Raw genomic sequence first — 17,507 nt, 5'->3', positions numbered from 1 at the left:
GTGGTCCCCAGACCAGCAGCAGCATCACAGGGAACATGAGAAAAATGCAAATTCTCAGGCCCCACCCAAGACCTACTTGAGCAGACAGGCAGATCTACTGGGGCCCAATCCTTCCGGGGAGTTCTGACATGTCCTGAAGGATAAGAACCACTGCTATGACTTACTCAATGTAAACACTTAAACTTTGTGCACCCACAAGGGGCAGCATGGAACTTATAACAGTTCCACCTAAGTAAGCTGCTGTCTGGCTATATAACCTTGGCCTCTGAGCAGAGGGAGGTGGCAACAGCTGTTAAGGGAGTGGGCTCTGGATCCTGGATCCACCACTGACTGGCAAGAGAGCTACTCTGTGCCTCAGTTTCCCCATGTATATAAAGGACAGTAAAAGTTTTGACCTACTTCTCAGAGCTGTGAGGATGAAATGCCTAAAATACACACAGTACACTTAGTATGGGGCCTGGCATGCCCCCAATAAACAAGCAGAAAACATGCAATCAATGTTGCTGCCCCTACCAAGGTCATAAGACAAAGCAGTCCTAAGCTGTCCGCTTTTGCAAATGCAGCTAAAACAGAATACACAAAAATGCATATTGTAAAGTTAATTTCTTGCCCCGGCAGCACTTGCAGATGCTCTGCATTGCAGCCAACCCCATTAGAAGAAAGGAGTCCCTACCAAAAGGAAGCTTTTTTCCCCTTTCCTTTCCCAGTTTTAGCAGAATGGAGCCTGCGGGGGCCCCTGAGGGGCGAGGTCTGACAGCTGAGCATGGGAGGTCCAGGGGCAGGCTACGTCCTAAGAAGGGAGCTGTGAGACAAGTGTGTGCGGATCACTTAGTAAGGAACAAAAGAAAGAGGCAACCTCCTGCCCAAGCTGAAACAGCGATTAGCCCATCATCATTATTACAAAGCCAGTGGAAAATTTAATTTGGCTGCATCACTGAGCCCTTTGTGTTTCAGTTACATTAGCTGAGTAGCAGTAACACCACTGAGATTCCTCTCTCACGCAGGGGAAATTAGAAGGTTAAGAAATTTCACCCTGCAGGCTGTCCGGCTACCCCGCTGCACAGCTGCGGTACAGCCACCAGGAAGAAACCCCGCCCAGGAGCCGTGACCACAGGCTCGACCGCAGCTCACCCAGGCCTCTAGGGCTTGCTCCGGGATCCAGAGGCTGTAGTATCTGTTAAACTGGGAGAGCTGATGGCAGCAAGGTGGGCTGGGAGACTCAAACTTGTCATAAGCCTGGAGCAGAAGACACAGAGCGAGGGGGTCCCTCTGAGTGTGGAGGAGGTCGGTCAGCACCGCTGTCAGATACGCCACGACGCTTTCCACTGCAAAGGAATGAGAAGAGGCCTACTGGCTCTGCCGTTTGTAATCCACCAACACTATCTCCTCCCAAATACATACAAGATCCAGAAAAATTCATGCCAACTCCACAAGGGGTCACACAACCACACGGGAAGGTAGGTGCTAATGCTGCAGACTGTACTAGGTTCCAGGTTATTAAATATACAGCACATGGAAAGAGGCCTCAGGTCCTGGGCCTTCAGGTCCCAAGGCCCCCAAGTGGAGACCCAGGCATGTAAGCAGCAAGGCAAAAGCCACTTAGGACCAGGACTGCTAGGTACTCATCAATCCACTTCTCCTGCTGTGGCACAAAAGCCTCTCTTGCAGGTGGATTGGGATCACATGCCTGGTTTAGTCAATTCCATGCCATGACACCCCCTGCTTGACTGTCCACTCTCTCTGTGGACAGAGAGCCACACACTGAGATGGCATAGCTACCAAATGGGAGCAGCCTGGATCCCTGAGCTACCACCTGGAGGAGAGCCGCCCAGAAGGGCCACCTGGGTTTATATTAGACCACAACAAGGTCAAGAAATAGACCTTTACTCATTAAACCACCGACATGTTGGAGCTTATCTATATGTCTACTTATTTGTGTAAGTATGAAGGATTCGTCGTTAGCATGAAGATATCTAGAATAAATGATGAGAAAACATCAGTGTGATAGCTGGTGTCTACGCAGCCAAGCAAACACATTATTTCAGACTCATCCCTCAAATGGCCAATTTCCCAACAGCCTAGGCAGTCTCAAGATCCATACCCCTGCATTTTTAGCTCCACTGGCTGGGTAGCTGGTTGGGTAGTTGCACTTTGGTGGGTCTGAACTTTTGCTGCCCAGCAACTGACTTGAGACCCCTTTGAATCCCACCTCCCACCCCACATAGACCCAGCCAGCCTGATGCAGTCAAAACATCCTGACTATTCCCAGTACCTGCTTCATTTTCTGTCCCAAGGAGCAATTTATTCCTGGCTTCCAGGGCCGCAGGGACCACAGCACTGAATGGGAACGTGAGCAGGATCATGTCTTCATTTAACAAAAACCCAATTTCCTCATCCAAGCCTTCGCTGCCCTCCACGAGGACGTCCACCATGTCGAGCACATCTGAGCCGGAAAGAGAGGCGGCAGCTGAGGCAAGGGTCACCAAAGGATCCCACCGCGAGGGAGAAGCAAGAGCACATTTGCAAAAAGAGGAGGAAAAAAAATGCTAAATTTCTCTAGGGGAGAAATGTTTAATACAGTTTGATCCTAAACAGATGAAGACATTGCCTGTAAGGTCTTTAAGATCTTTGTCTGACAAAACGCAGGACAGTCAGTTGAAGTTTCCTCAAGTGACACAAGAAGCCCAGTAACTTTAACCTGGATATTCAGGCAAATAAGCCAAAATCTGAGAGGCAAAAAGTGTGAAGGTCACAGCATAAACCAGAGCCAGAGTGTCTATGTCCAGGTTCAAATCTTGACTTTGCTACATAGCAGCTGTGTGAGCTTGAGCAAGTGCCTAAACCTCTCTGTCCCTCAGCTGCCTTATCTATACATAAAATGAGGACAATCATAACACTCTCCTCTCTTAGGCTTGTTTATAAGGTTTACATAAGTTATGATTTATAAAGACCTTAGAACAGTGCCTGGCACACAGTAAACACTGCACAAAGAAAAACAACACAGCAAGTAAGTTCTACACCCCATTCCGGGAAAAAATAAGGGGATTTCATTTCCAGAATAGGCTGATCTTTGACGCAAAGAAATGGGACATCTGCACTTTGCCTGAGGCATTAGTGCAATTTTTCTCTTCTGTCTCTAACAAGCCATTGTGGCTCCACCTTCAGACGTCCCGGCAGTGCAGAAGAGCGGCACGTACCATCGATGTGGGAGATGGGAATGCTGACGTCATCAGCATCTTGCTTCATCGCAGTGGCCTGCAGGGTGCTTGCTTCTTGGACATAGTCGGATGCTTTGTCTGTGTATGAATAGGGATTCGCCACCAATGTCAATAAAATCTGGGCATCAAAGAGCCAAGCAGAAAGCATTTAGATGGTCACAAGTGAAATGAAGAGGGGAAAAAAAAGCCAAAACATGCCACTGGTCAAAATAAAGGGAAGCGCTAAAATGTTCAGTTCTTAATTGGAACAATTTTACTGCAAAGTGGTTTTTCTTTTCAATTTTTTGTTGTGGGATTTAAAAAAGTATCTCCTTTTAATATACCACTGCTTTTAATATCGCTTTTAATCTACTCCTATTTCCTTATGCAAAAACAAATTCCCAAAAGGAAATTAAACAGCACGCTGTGATACATTCGTGCTTCACAAATTCTGCAGTCTCAGTGAGAGGCAGGAAGTAAGCCAGGACGAAAAGCCTTTTGGCATCAGTACGTCAAAAATGCCTCGATTACACCAAGAACCTAATACAATTATCTCTGAACATGGTCCCTTCCAGGGGAAGTATGTGCTTACACGTTCCAGAAACTGAATCACAGTCTCTTTGTTCTCTTCCACGGTGCCGTCTAAGTGCTCCAGCCACAGCTCCAGCTCCTTCCAGGTGTGCTCAAACACCCCTGTGTCCCGAAGAATCTGCCAGGAAGCAGGTATCGGTGGAAAAGTCACAACGGACCCTGCTTTCCGTGGGAACTGAAGCATTTCATTGCTCCAGCACCCCACAGAGACCCAGGGAGCACCAAGGGGGTGAAAGTTTCATCTCAAGTTTTACCCCAAAAGCGAGTCTTTCAAAAAACATCCCCCTGTAGAGGGAAATAGGAAGCGCGATCATTTCACACTCGATCAAAGAAAACACAACCGCCTGTCTTGCTGCTGCCTTTCCTAAATAATTTCCTAAATAAGAAGAAGGGAAAAGACTAGGCTGCTACTTAGGAGGCTGGTTTTCTATCTGGATTTTCACAAAGACCCAGGTAAACGTGATGACTTTCTCCAAGGTCACGAGCCAGTTCCACGCTGTCACTGCAGTGTGGCACCTCAAGACTGAGACCTGGGCAAGAAGCACCCACGGTTTCCAGCAGAACAGAATTTGGTAGGAGGCAGGACTTGAATCTACAGAAATGATTAAATGACATCCCCAAATGGCCTGAAGAGGGAGACTCAGGGTCTAGGGCGCCTCATGGCACAGAGCCCTGCAACATCGTACACCGAAGTAAAACCTGATTGTGCCCATCCCACCTATCTACAGTTAGTGACCACGAAATCTGGCTGGGGTCAGGTTCGCACCTGCACCACCTGTAAGGGAATGGCAACCTGTGAAGGTCAAGACTTGATGGCCTTATTCTTCAAGCAGTTCAGGTGAGAGGGTTAAAGTGCAGCAAGAGTATGAGCACTTCAGGTAAAGGTGAAAGGTCAAATCCTTGTACTCTAAAAACAGTGAATGTGATTTTTGTAGCACCCCTCCCCCCGAAGATGTTTGTTGCACAGAAACAAGGAACTAGATTTCCTACTGCCACAGCAAGAGCTGATGTAGCCCTGGAAAAACAAGAATCAGTAAAAGAAGGAAAAGAAGTAAACAAATTCTTCATTCCTTTCCACTGACCCTGACCCTGATCCCCCTGTGCTGTGGGTGATGGATGAGGGCGAAAAAGCGGAAGGCCAGAGCCTGGGAATGAGGAAAGAGGCGCTGCCTGTTAGCTCCCCAGGAGAACAAAATCTAGTACTGATTGAACCTACAACGTGTTAGCAATGATCTACTGCTTTATTACATTTAATCTTCACTGCAACCGTAAGGTTTTATTATCCCCACTCACCATGGGAGAACTAAGTTCAGAGAGGTTAGGTAATTTGCCCAACGCACCCAGGAAACAGCAGAACCAGGATTCAAATCTAGGAATCAGACTTCAAAGCCCATGTTTTTTCCAATTCACCACACTGCCTCTCAGGAATGCAGCTAAGTTTAAGACATAGTGAATTAAAACTGCCATAAAACCTCCTATTTTAAAATTTACAACAGTCCTGTTACCTCTTCTATTCAACAACTGTTTACTACGCACCTTCTATAAAGGAGGCCTATGCAAAATGCTTTTCAGAATTAGAGGCTGGTACAAAACGCTCACCTTCATGATCAGAAGTTTGGTTGATGACTTCAGCTGTGAATGACTACTGGTCACAAACATTTTCATCAGTAAGTAAAACACTGACCGCTCGCCTCCAATAATTTCTGCATCTGGGCCTTCCTAGAGTTGGAACACTATTATTGATATATTTTTTAATACATATACTTGTTATAACATGTTATACGAATAACATATAATTATATAACATGTTTTACAAATAACAAAGGCCATCACTTGCTGAGCAAACAGGTGACTACACACCCAGTGTGCTGCCAGGTCCTTTACTTCATCTCATTGTAACTACAACTCGCCAAGACTACCGTGACTTCACATATAAGGAACCTCAGAAGTCACGTAAAACTCTTCCAAAATCCCCAAATAGCGGTTGTAGTAACAACAGAGTAGTACCAGCACGCACAGGCAGCCCTCTTCCTGTGCTGGACTGTTCTAGGGTCCTCACATAAACTGACTCACTTAATCCTCTCAACGACCCTTAAGGTGGGTGCAGCTGTTACCCTATTTTACATATGTGAAAACTGAGACACTGAGAAGGTAACTAGCTATTTACTGGGAACCGAGCCCTGGCACGGCCGCTGTGCTGCCTGGTGGGTGCTGGGGAAGGAGGGACCCTGGGGCTGTTTGACTCTGTCAGAGGATGTCCTTGTTGCATTTCATCAGGATGCCTGTGCTAACATAATTGATTACTTATATGTAATTTATCCTCCTAAAAAGGCCTTTAGGCTTAGAACACTCGTCTCAGAGAAGCACATGGAGCTCCAGATCCCTGACCCAAACTCCATCAAGTCTGTGCTTCTCTGTAGCCCTTTGGCAATGAGGATGACCCTGAACCTAGTAAAGTGCTGGAGTTAACTTAGGCCGAGCCAGCAGATTTATTTTATTAGCATAAGGTGGGGCAAAGGATATAAATTAGTATCTTAATACCAGTTCTTTCAAATTAAGAGGCCTCTGTTCACTTTCCAACTACATCATCAAGATCCCACTGGCCCAGTTCAGCTGGAGTGAAAACCAATCCACAACACGCCTAGCCTGTCACCTCTCTGAGGTCGGTGACAGTGACTTCACAGCCTGGTGTGAGGGTTGCGAGCTGGGCTCTGGGTGGCACTGCCGAGGTCTCATCCTGGACCCACGACTCCGGTCGGGACCTTGCAGAAGGTTCCTAACACTCTGTGCTCAGCTGCCTTGTCTCTCAGTGGTGTGAGCCGAGTGGCCACATAAAGCATTAGCGTCCCACCTAGATACTACTAAGTCCTCAGTAAGAATTACCTCAGCTACAACGCAGTGGCGCCTTAGGAAGAAGGCTTAGGGGAAAAAAACACAGATCCCAGAGCCACGGCATTCTCAAACATTTCTGGAAATGTAACATGTAAAAATGCCAACACTTTATTTCCATACTATTGGTTCCTTATAAGATCTAAGTCATTAAAAAAATAAATCAGCTCAGATTATGAGAAACGCTTAGACAATGCTTAATTTTGCTTGATCATTTCCCCCCTCTTTGCATAGAAGTGCTACAGCATCCTGGGCTTAAACACACAGGTAAGTAACTGTTGCATCCTAAGCTTCCCTTTATGATTCAACATTATGTTCTCTGAAAAGTCCTAAAAGACATTATTACAGACACTGGAAAAAATGCTAGCAATGTTTTCTGATTCTTCCTCCAGCCTCAACCCTCTCCTGACTTGGTATCTATTCCACCTCTCTCTTCAGTTCTTCCAGAAGAAGGACAAAGGGGAAGGAATATATTTTATCTTCATTCCAAAAAGGTTTTAAAATGATGAGGAAAATGTAAAACAGTCAAGCTAAAAAACTCCCTACACCCAATAATAAGATATATTTGCAGTAAGGGCAAGGTAAACATCATATTCTACAAAAGCAAACAGGCTCCCAGGCCTCCTGGTTCACATATCAGGGCCTGGCCTCTGCTCTGCATCGTTCTAAAATGAGAACCATTAACTTTGTCCATTGTGCCCCCAACTCTGCCCAGTTCTGATCCAGTTAGAAATTCATCAGGCCACAGGCCCAGCACGTCAGCTAACGGCAGAAGACTGGAAATCTCTGCTTCCTACCTGTGCCTTTAACCACAAAAACTTGCTGGCGGGCAGTTCCAGGGCCACCTTTAGCATGTGGTGCTGCAGAATGGGCGGCACCTCCTCTCGAAGGCTCTGCTCGGAGATGACGCCTACAGGTGGAAAAGAGGGAAACTGAGAAACAATCACGCGGAGGCGAGTGCCAGCAACTGGGGCCCTGGCCAGAAGGACCAAATAAGGAACTCCACGCCCAGAAAGAAAAAGGAAGGATGTGGGGTCCTGCTCCCTGTATCCTGAGCTCACTCTCACATGGGCCGTGCCCAGGCATACCTCTCTTGACCTGTTCCCCTTGCCCTGGAGGTCTATCCAAAATCCTTCGGCAAAAAGCCCAAATCTCACTTGCCCAAAAAAGCCCTTCCCTGCCACTCAGCCCATGCCAACCCCACACAGCTGGAATCGCTGCACCCACCATGCTGCCCTCCACCGTGGCTATCACTAATGCTACCCTCGTGCGTGGCACAGGCCTTGCTCCCTGACAGTAGCATTTTGTGGACAGAGACTGCAGCCACCCGAGCTTGACTGGGTCCTCATCCTCCAGCCTGGTCTCTGGGTTTCTCCGTCGCTTGGGAAGTACACGGCTACTAAATGTTAAGTGGCCACATTCTAGTAGATTTCATATTCCCACAGCAAAGAGAACCTTCCACCTTCAAACGATTCAAGTGTTAATTATAGCTTTTGGAAAGGATTATTTCAATAGCTTATATAATGTAAATTCCAAGAATGGTATTTTTGCAAGTCTTCTTCTGTAGGCCCAATTATAAAGTCGATTTTATTAGACAAATTTTACCACCAAGGAAACATGACCAGACACGCACAATGTTACTTTTACAAGTCTGAGTCTGCCTCACTGGGGTAAATCCAGAAAGTAATTACGTAAAAAGCATCTGCATGAATAGGATGTCCCTTTGGCAGGGCTCTCATTTCTGCTACACACCCTGTACCCCTGCTCCCTTGAAAAGTGACTTTAGAGTTAACTTCACATGACCTGATTTGTAGGTCATTTACGCAGAAGCTGGCTGGCTGCTTCTCCATTCTCACTACTACTCAGTGTTCATCTGATACTTCCTTAAAGAAGACTGGCTGTTTAAAAAATGTTGGTCCCAAGAAAATTAACCAGGCTGGTGGATCACACACACCAGCGAAGTGCCACCAGCCTTCCTGAGCCTCAGCTCCGAGGACTGTGCTCTGGTTTATCAGCACTTCCTTCCGCATTGGCAGAAACAGTGGCGGCCTGTCTGCAATCCTTCGAGACCCACCTTTCAGGAGCTTGCTGAAGTCAAAGTTGTACTGCATGACCACGTGCGGGACCACCTTCTGGTAGAGACATATGACCTGGAGCAGAACGGCTTTCAAAAGAATGGTTTCTGCATCATCTACACCAAAAAACAAAACAAAACAAAAGACCCAGCTTGAATTCAAGGACCTACTGCTGTCCTCAATCATCAATAGGTGAGCAGCCGGGCCAGTTGTGACACCACATCACAGCCAACTGCACGCTAAAGCCCAGTGCTGTAGAGAGACCACCCTGTAGCTGGATCTAAGGAGTCAAAGCCTTAAAAAAGGTTAAGACTGTTCAAAGGGCCTAGGCTTAAACCATTTCACTGCTGTGACCTTGGACAGGTGTCGCCATCTGAGTAATAGGGACACACAGCAGGGCCTACCTACATAAACGTTAAGATGCAAAGCCCACTGGTCAACAAGGTCTTAGTCAACACATTTTATTACAAGGGGGGAGGACGTAGCTCACCTCTATCTACAGAGCAAGAGAGCCCCCTGCCCACCGAAAGTCCCGCACATATGGCACCCAATGTTCAAGTCTTTAAAGAGACACAATGCTTAGATATCCATTTCTAACAGATACTGAATTTCAATCTACAATCCCATTCTAATTTTCCTCCCTGATCATAAAAGGACAGATACGTTCATAGCCAGAGGTGCCCTAAAACGAGAACTGCTCCAGGACCCTCCAGCTAGGAGCTGGCCAGGTGCCAGTGTCAGCTCTGTGTCAGGCAAACAGCAGAGGCCCCCCAGGCCTCACCGCACTGGGGAGCCACATGGGCAGCCAGGGGCTTGTCACCCCTTTTCTTCCCCTTCTCATCATCCTGTTTGGTCTCTTGCTTTTTGAGTGACTGCCACACCCACACGATAGTGTTCAGGTCTGGCAAAATCTAAAAGAGAAAAAGACACAAAAAGAATCAGTCACATTCAAGAATGAAGGAAAACAAATGAACTGCACCTATTAACAAGAAGCAAAAGGGAGGGTGCAAGTCTACATGCGCGTATGTGAGTGTGACTCCGTGTAAGAAGCAGATGGGAGCGTGGGGTGAGAAGGGGCCCCCTCCTTTGTAAGCTCTGCTCTGCAGTACAATTTCTAGAACTGCACACCCTAAGGATTTGGTGGACAAGCAAGTGCTGATAATTAAAACAAACCCCTTAAAACTCATTCATCTGAGCAAAAGATACTGTGAACAAAAGAACGGCTTCTCAGGACACGCTTGGAGAACCTGGCCCGCATGACCAGGGCTCTCAGAGTAGCAGGCCAGCCTGCAGAAGACCAGCCCTCCTTATTCCCAGAATCTGCCACTGCACCCCTCTCACAGGGGCTGCAGTGCAGCCAGTGTGCACGGTGGCAGGTGAGGGCAGAGGCCACAACCACAGACCCTGATGAGACCCAAGGTCCCTGCCAGAAGCAGAACCCTCTGTCCTGTTTCTGTGGGGGAACACATGCGTCATCTGAATTCTCAGGCTGCACAAGCACTTTCAGACTACGCTCTAAGTGTGTCATACTGCCTGTGATCCCAAGTAGTAGGCTTTCTCAGCTGACCCTTGGCACCTACGCGATGCTGCCCGCTCTCCTGTCCCACCCCGCAGCTCCCAATGTGGCCTTTTCTACCTGGTGTGCTTACAAGTGAGGTCTGTAGGAAGAGCCCAAACCTGGACTTGATGCCTACCTTGCTCAAGGCTTCTCTCAACAGCTGCACAAATTCTTCCATCATCACAGCCGTGTACACGCCTGATTCTTGCCACACGTCTTTATTCAGGCAGTAGTCAACTGTTTTTAATGCTCTCTTCAAAATGACAGAAATAAGGGACAAAGCTGTGTGCTTCACTGATTTGCTGTCCAGCTGGGAAGAAAAAGAGTTAAATCCACAAATGTGTCTAGGATATGCCGGTAGACACAGACTTCCCAAGCCCTGGGCTTGGCTAGCTCTTGTCTCTCCTTGGGTCACTCCTCGGGAAAGCCACAGGAGATGGACAGTCTCTACAAGAGGTGACCTGGGGACCTTGCCCTCCTAACATCCTCTGGGTCTGACCTCAGCAGTTGCTGGGAAACCAGCCACTAAAGGTAGAGTCAGACAGTGGTTTTGTTTTTATTGTCTGCTTTTAGGTAAGCCTTCTCTGACAACTGCTCAGCTAACAGCAGCAAGATCTCACCAGAGCCCACTCCCCCACTATCAAAATATCAACATCAGGTGGAGGAATGGCAAGACAATGCTCCAGGTACTTAGCACGAAAAACCACCTCCAGGCTCAGTGAGCAAGCAACCCACATCACACGCCTCTGACACCTGGAGTTCTCTGCTTCTATTCAGAATGACAGCCAGGAGGGTCACTCACTGCAGGGACTAAGTCAGGTTTAAGAACCTGTGCTATCACCAAAAAGAGGAAAGAGTCCAGGCCCTGTCTAGTCATAGTGTGTTCCTGGGCCAGCAACAGTGAAGGCATCTTTTGCACTTGGTAGAAAGGCAGAATCCCAGGTCCTGGCCCAGACAACTCAAGCAGAATCTACATCTTCAAAACCCAGGCGATCCCATGTACATTAAAGTCTGGGAAGCCCTGGCTGAGATACCGCAGATTGACAGTGAGGCAGAAACAAACAGCTTTCTGATTTACTTTTAGCTCAATACCCACAACACTCCAGAGCCCCAGCATTCCAATTAGCTGTGGTTCCACTTTGTGTGCACATCGTACACGAAAGCAGGACATATGATCTCTCCTAAGCCAATAATGGCTCCCCCATAATCACTCCAAAGGCAGGCCCCAAACAAGTGTTCACATGACATCCAAAGGGCGTAGAGCACAAAGCTCAACCAGCCTGGGACCCTGCTTCCAAAGACCTTCTTGTTTTCTGTTTCTAAAATAAGCTAAAGCTTTTCTTTCTGATTCTAAAATGCATGCAATTAAAAGTTTTAAAGATAATACCATTAAGGAATAAAAGATAAAAAAATCACAAGCTCAGCCCCTAGATGGCCTCTTCTCTGACATGCATGAAAACATGGTCTTGGCTCCCAGAAAGGCACGGAGGAGGGAAGGCCAGGCTGTGGCTTGGCAGCTCTGGCCCCACACAGGACACAGTAGCCAACAGGAGGAGGGGAAGCTGTGTCCTCTCTCGCTCCTTGCAACCACTCCACCCAGGGGATGAAAACACCCTTTTAGAGGCACAACCCCTCCATTCTGGAACAACAGTGAGAGGAGAGGGGATGGCCTTTATCTCTCGGACTGCCAGGAGCACTTGGAGGGGAGCACAAATGGAGCCCATAAAGGAGGTACCTCTGACATAATCCTTTCAACTTGATTCTCCTATAAGCTCCCTGGGAAATACCGTCTCCCACATTAATTAAAATAGTTGGGCAAGCTAACTGGGCAAGCTAATTTTGCTTATGATGATTTGGCAAACTGAACTCAAGACCTTTCTGCCTAGTCCCACACAGACCTCCTTCTCTCTACTCCTTATCCTGCCGCCCACACTCAGTATAAATCCTGGATGGGTATCAAAAAATGGTTCATCCTACTGCACAGTCTCAAGAGTCTACACCACTTTACAGTGACTGTACCCATTACCGCTGGGGCCGACTCGTGCCTGTGTGACCCATCACAGCCAACCCTATTCCCACAGATGTCACACGACAACCCAGCCTGCCCAGAAGGATGGAGACGCCCCTCTGAAAACCTGGCCTAACACCCACCTGGGCTTAGGAAGGGCTGGTAGGGCCCAGGACCCAGCAACTCACAGCCACTCACCTAAGCCCATGATGCTGTGGGGAGAGAAACATTTGCCTCTAACAATGTAGCTTCCGAAGGGACTTGGGGACCTTTATAATAAATGATGATGCGAAATGTAAGTATCAATTTTTTTCCATGAACACGTTCTCCAAAAATGACTAAAAACAGCTGCTCCTCAAAGTAAATGCTGCCTAGACATCTTAACACCATTCGTTTAAACCACAAAGGAAAGGATCTGCTAGGTAAATTTCAGTCCTACTCTGTTCAGAAATTCTAAGCTAGTAAGATTATCCAGCCCAAACTGTCAGCTAGTAAGATTTTAATAAATGAACTTTTCTTCCTCTGATTCTGACATTCTCCTACCCTCAGACAGGACTAGAGAGGCCTAGACGGACCCAGGGGTCCCCCAGACAGGACTAGAGAGGCCTAGACGGACCCAGGGGTCCCTGCTGTGTGATGGAGCTGTGTGAAGTCAGTCCCCGCTGTGTGAAGTTAGTCGCCCTCCGGAAGGAATGCTCCAGGGTCCTTGCCCCAGCAGAGTGGACCTGCCACTCACGGGCTGTTTCAAACTAAAGCTCTGTCCTGGAAGCCTCAGAGGCTCACTAACAACACATCACCAAACATGTCCAGGCTGGCATTCACAGAACAATCACACAGCACAGCCAGTCGGTTTAGCAGGAGAAAGTTCTAGAAGCCGGGCAACCACATGGCCTTACATTTAATGCTTGGGTGAACATGATCTTATTGCACACCAGGGGCACAGTGGTCACCATCACCATTGCCAGGAGCCGAGGCAAGGGGATAAACTCTCTGGTCTGAAATGCCCGGGAAATCTCCGGCTGGGCCTCATAGATCTAGGAAAAGGGGAAAAGAGATTCAGTTGGTGCTGGAAATAAGTTTCAAACCTGAGGCTAATTTTAGGCACCCAACAGTGAAGCCATTCCAATCAAATAATTAAAGTGATAAGGGTCCAAGACACACCACAAGGGACAGGGTTCGGAAGATTAACCCCAAATCCACTTGTTAAAGATAAGTCAGGTCACAAGACTGGCCATTAGCAAAGAAGTGACCTTCAAAGCAGAGCTTGGCCTGGGGTATGGGCAGTCTCATAAAACCTCTGATGGCAACTAAACCACAGCTAGAACTGCCAACGGCATCATTTATCAGCTACTGCCGCAAGTGATGGACACCTGACAAATCATGCCACCTTTTTAAAGCTTCCTGACAACTCTCTGGGGTAGGAACACTTTACATTAAAAATCAGATGTGTTTACAGAGGGCAAAACTGGACCTCAGTGAAGAGAAGTAATTTCCCGAGGGCCATACAGCTAGTAGGCAACCAACCAACGGTTCAAACCCAGCCTGCAAAGGACACGCTCGCCCTTCCCCTGCACCGGGGGAGAAGCAGCTGCCCGTGGGGGTACTGGCCACAGGGCTGCACCACAATGAGGGGCAAATGCAGACTTTCTTGTCCCAACATACACATGGGACTGCACACTAGGCACTCAAGGAGAATTTAGAGAACACAAGAATAAAAGCTTGTTTAAGGGTGATGAGTAAACACAGTCGTACCATGGCAATGGGTAAATTTCCTCCATGGCCAGGCCCAGGTTGAAGCCCGAGAAAACAATCCCAGGTATTTTAGCGCTAGGCAGGCCATAAATCAGAGAGAGAAAGCTTACCGAGCCAGGCATTACTGCCAAAGAACTGACAGTAACGCCTCTGTGAGTAGATGGGGGGACGCTGACCTCTGCGATCAAAGGGAAGTTAACGCACCTCCACTTAAACAAACAGGCCAACATTTCACAGCTTATTTCAAGTTGTTCTAAGTACGTCAAACAATCTTTAAAAACTATTCGACAATTCAGACATTTTACTAATTCCAGCCTGTGCTGAGACTTTTGCTCTAAGCAAAATCTCAGTGAACAAGATAAATTGGCTCAACAGATTCAAAGGGATAAACCTCAAAATTCAGCTCAGTGAAAAGCAAAATGCTAGAGAGGATAAGGACACCAAGTTTACATTGTCTAAAATATCCCCCTTTTATCCCTGAAAGGTCTTCAATTGGACAGCTTATCAGATCGGAATGCCTGCCAGGCCCCCAACTCCTTAAGCTCTGCCCCCTACATAGCTAACAAAGTTCTAAATATCATGATTTTACCTTGTTTAGAAGTTTGATGTTATTTAACCAAGTGGACTTCTCTCGTGGGAGAAAAGAAAACGTTACTTCCTTAAAATACTTGTTCAGTAAGTCTGGGCACACTTTAAGGATGTTCACCACCAGCTCAGCCACCAGCTCATCGTCTGCGGCAGTTTTCAAACCCAACAAGAAGTGCAAGAGTGTCAGGTTTCCTCCCCTGTTAGAGAAAGAGATGAGGGGGAGAGGTCAGCAGGGAACGTCGGCAGAACTGTGACATAACATTCGCAGCTGTGACGTGACGGTGGCTGAATCTCACCCACGGCGTAAAGTGGGACTTTTCACAGCCTGTGGGACTCCAGCTCTCCACCAAAGGGCTTTCCTTTCAGTCCTCTACTGAGTGGCTGAAAAAGTCTAATTATCCTGCTCCCATCTCTTCTTTCCTTTTTCCCTCCCTTGAGTGCAATTTGATTTCTAAAGAAGAGGGAAAAAACCATTCTCTCTACCACCCCAGCCACCTACCAGTCTGCCTCGAAGTCGAGGCTATGCAAAAAAGGGCAACGTCAGCAGGAAGAAATCCACACCCCAAATTCCATTTTGAGATTTCACTGATCTCTTTCCTTCAACCACGTATGAAAAAGCATTATGTTAATATGTAGGGGCATGTTAAGTATAAAAAATACAGATAAGGCATTTTTCTCTTGAAAAAATGAAGTGCTCGTGAATTGTCGCATGGCCCAGAGTGCCATCAAATTATTTCTAAAATTTTACAAGACAGTGCAAGGTCTTTGCACAGGTCTTCTGCCTGCCTTCTCTGTTTCCAGCTTATTTCAAATTCCTGCACCTTCACTAAGCAGGTGAAAAGAAGCTGGATGGGGAAAAAAATCTACTGTAGGGAAAATACTCAAAACTTACCCCAAAAGGGGTACACAGTCTTCAAAAATATGAGAAGATGATAAAAGTAGGAAATTGGAAAACTTGCAGACAGTAAACCTTCCATAAAGGAGCCACCACGCTAGGATGCTAGGCTGTAGCTGCCACGAAGCCTTTTTCTGTCTGCTTGAACTAGGAAGTCATAACATCCAGAAAAACCTCAGAATCTGCCTCATGTGTACACCATACTGATGGTTTCTAGGGTCCTCAGTGTCTTGTATCCCCTTATAAATTGAGTGACACTGCAAGACTGTATGACAGCTTTAAGCATAATAAAAAATTTTTAAAAACTGGAGTATAATTTTTTTTTATTTCAGCATATTATGGGGGTACAGATGTTTAGGTTACGTATGTTGCCCATGCCCCCCTCCTGCCCCCCCAAGTCCAAGTTTCTAGGGTCCTCAGTGTCTTGTATCCCCTTATAAATTGAGTGACACTGCAAGACTGTATGACAGCTTTAAGCATAATAAAAAATTTTAAAAAACTGGAGTATAATTTTGATCAGAAAAATATCCCTTCTTGTATGAATCTCATGAAAATATAGTTTGTACTGTTAAATGAACAGAACATTAAATCTACAAAGATACTACACACACACATTTTAATCAACAACAACGTGATGAAATGGAAAGCTCTGATATTTACATAGTGAGTGATTCATGCCAGACACTGCTCTAGGCAGCCACCACACTCTACCTCTCCGAGGCAGGCGCTAATTTTACTCCCATTTTACCAACAAGGTAATGGAGGTAGAGAGAGGATGCATAACCGGCTCTGGGTCTCAGAGCTAAGTCAGGACTGAAGCCCAGCTGTCTGACTCCAGAATCTGCTCTCTTAACCTCCAAACCTGGGGTGGGCTTACTAGGGCCTAGCACCTATCTTTGTAAATAAAGTTTTACAGGAACACAGCGGCACCCATTTGTTTATGTCTATGGCTGCTTCTGTGCTACAATGGCACAACTCAGTAGACACAACAGAACTACATATCCCACCTAGCCTAAAATACTATCCGGCCCGTCAAAGAAAAAGTTTGCCAACCCTTGCTCTACACTATAATCTCTTGCTTTCAATGAACACCTACTCTGTGCCAGGCACCGTCCTAGGGACTGGGTATCCAAAACAGACCAGTCTCTGCTCTCCCTGCTTCTCACCAATCAGATAATGAACAAGCAAATAAATAAGTCAGCAAATAAAGAGACAGAAGTCTAAGCCAGGCAAAAGGACAGTGACAGTGGAGAGGCTGCCTGGGAGGGCCTCCCTGAAGTGGTGACATTTGCGCAGGGATGTGAATGAAATCAGGGAGCGAGCCACATGACTACCAGGGAACCAAGCATTTCAATTTTCTTAAAGCTTTCCATTACCGCCCACCACAAAACTCCTTCTTCTCCCCTAAGCACAAATATTTGTCTTTTGTTCATGGCTTCAAAATTCGCATAAACCACAGCTTACTACAAACAGACCCACACCCACAAGTTGATGCAATATGCTCATTAAATGATCATCTATTTCATGGGTCTAGTTATGAAGAGAAGAAATGCTTTAAAAATGAGGGAAAATCCAAGAGTTTTAAGCATGGTATTATATTGCATTAGACTATAAAAGTCTGCTGTTACATTTTAGCAGGAAAATGAGCTCATTCTTACTGATCAGAGAAAAAAGGGGAAAAAAAAAGAAATGATGTGGCCAGTTAAATCATAATAACCTCAGAATCAAAACAAGTCCAAAGTCATAAGCAGCCAGAAAAATTCCCACCATGTTATCCCATTCTGAAGGAGTCAGTCATTTATTTCCTGACTGGTTGAAACTAGAAGTAAATCAAATTGCCTAAATCCTTATAATAAAATGCTATGCATTCAAGGGGTAAAAGATAAGTCATTCACAATGACCAAAAAATATGCCCAATATTTTAATTGTCAAATGAGAAAAAAAACAGGTTGAT

At 46.4% G+C, this 17,507-nt stretch overlaps 1 protein-coding gene across 1 annotated transcript in view; it reads right to left on the bottom strand.

Moving 5' to 3' along the window:
- The window catches only part of URB1 (URB1 ribosome biogenesis 1 homolog (S. cerevisiae)), a 77,916-nt gene that overhangs the window by 42,053 nt on the left and 18,356 nt on the right, over positions 1–17,507 (bottom strand). Inside the window, exons 9-19 of the mRNA XM_012657406.1 lie at positions 14,660–14,855; positions 13,215–13,352; positions 10,447–10,620; positions 9,534–9,663; positions 8,752–8,868; positions 7,475–7,587; positions 5,388–5,507; positions 3,790–3,906; positions 3,198–3,336; positions 2,273–2,443; positions 1,132–1,325 (exon numbers count right to left, since the gene is read on the bottom strand). Of these exons, the coding sequence (XP_012512860.1) occupies positions 1,132–1,325; positions 2,273–2,443; positions 3,198–3,336; positions 3,790–3,906; positions 5,388–5,507; positions 7,475–7,587; positions 8,752–8,868; positions 9,534–9,663; positions 10,447–10,620; positions 13,215–13,352; positions 14,660–14,855 (1,609 nt within the window). The remainder of the gene's footprint in view (positions 1–1,131; positions 1,326–2,272; positions 2,444–3,197; positions 3,337–3,789; positions 3,907–5,387; positions 5,508–7,474; positions 7,588–8,751; positions 8,869–9,533; positions 9,664–10,446; positions 10,621–13,214; positions 13,353–14,659; positions 14,856–17,507) is intronic.

Source organism: Propithecus coquereli, unplaced genomic scaffold (genome assembly GCF_000956105.1).
Source record: "Propithecus coquereli isolate 6110/MARCELLA unplaced genomic scaffold, Pcoq_1.0 Scaffold54, whole genome shotgun sequence".
NCBI classification, from domain to species: Eukaryota; Metazoa; Chordata; class Mammalia; order Primates; family Indriidae; genus Propithecus; species Propithecus coquereli.
The sequence above is the reverse complement of the archived record's forward strand: the minus strand, read 5'-3'. Positions and strand labels throughout refer to the sequence as shown.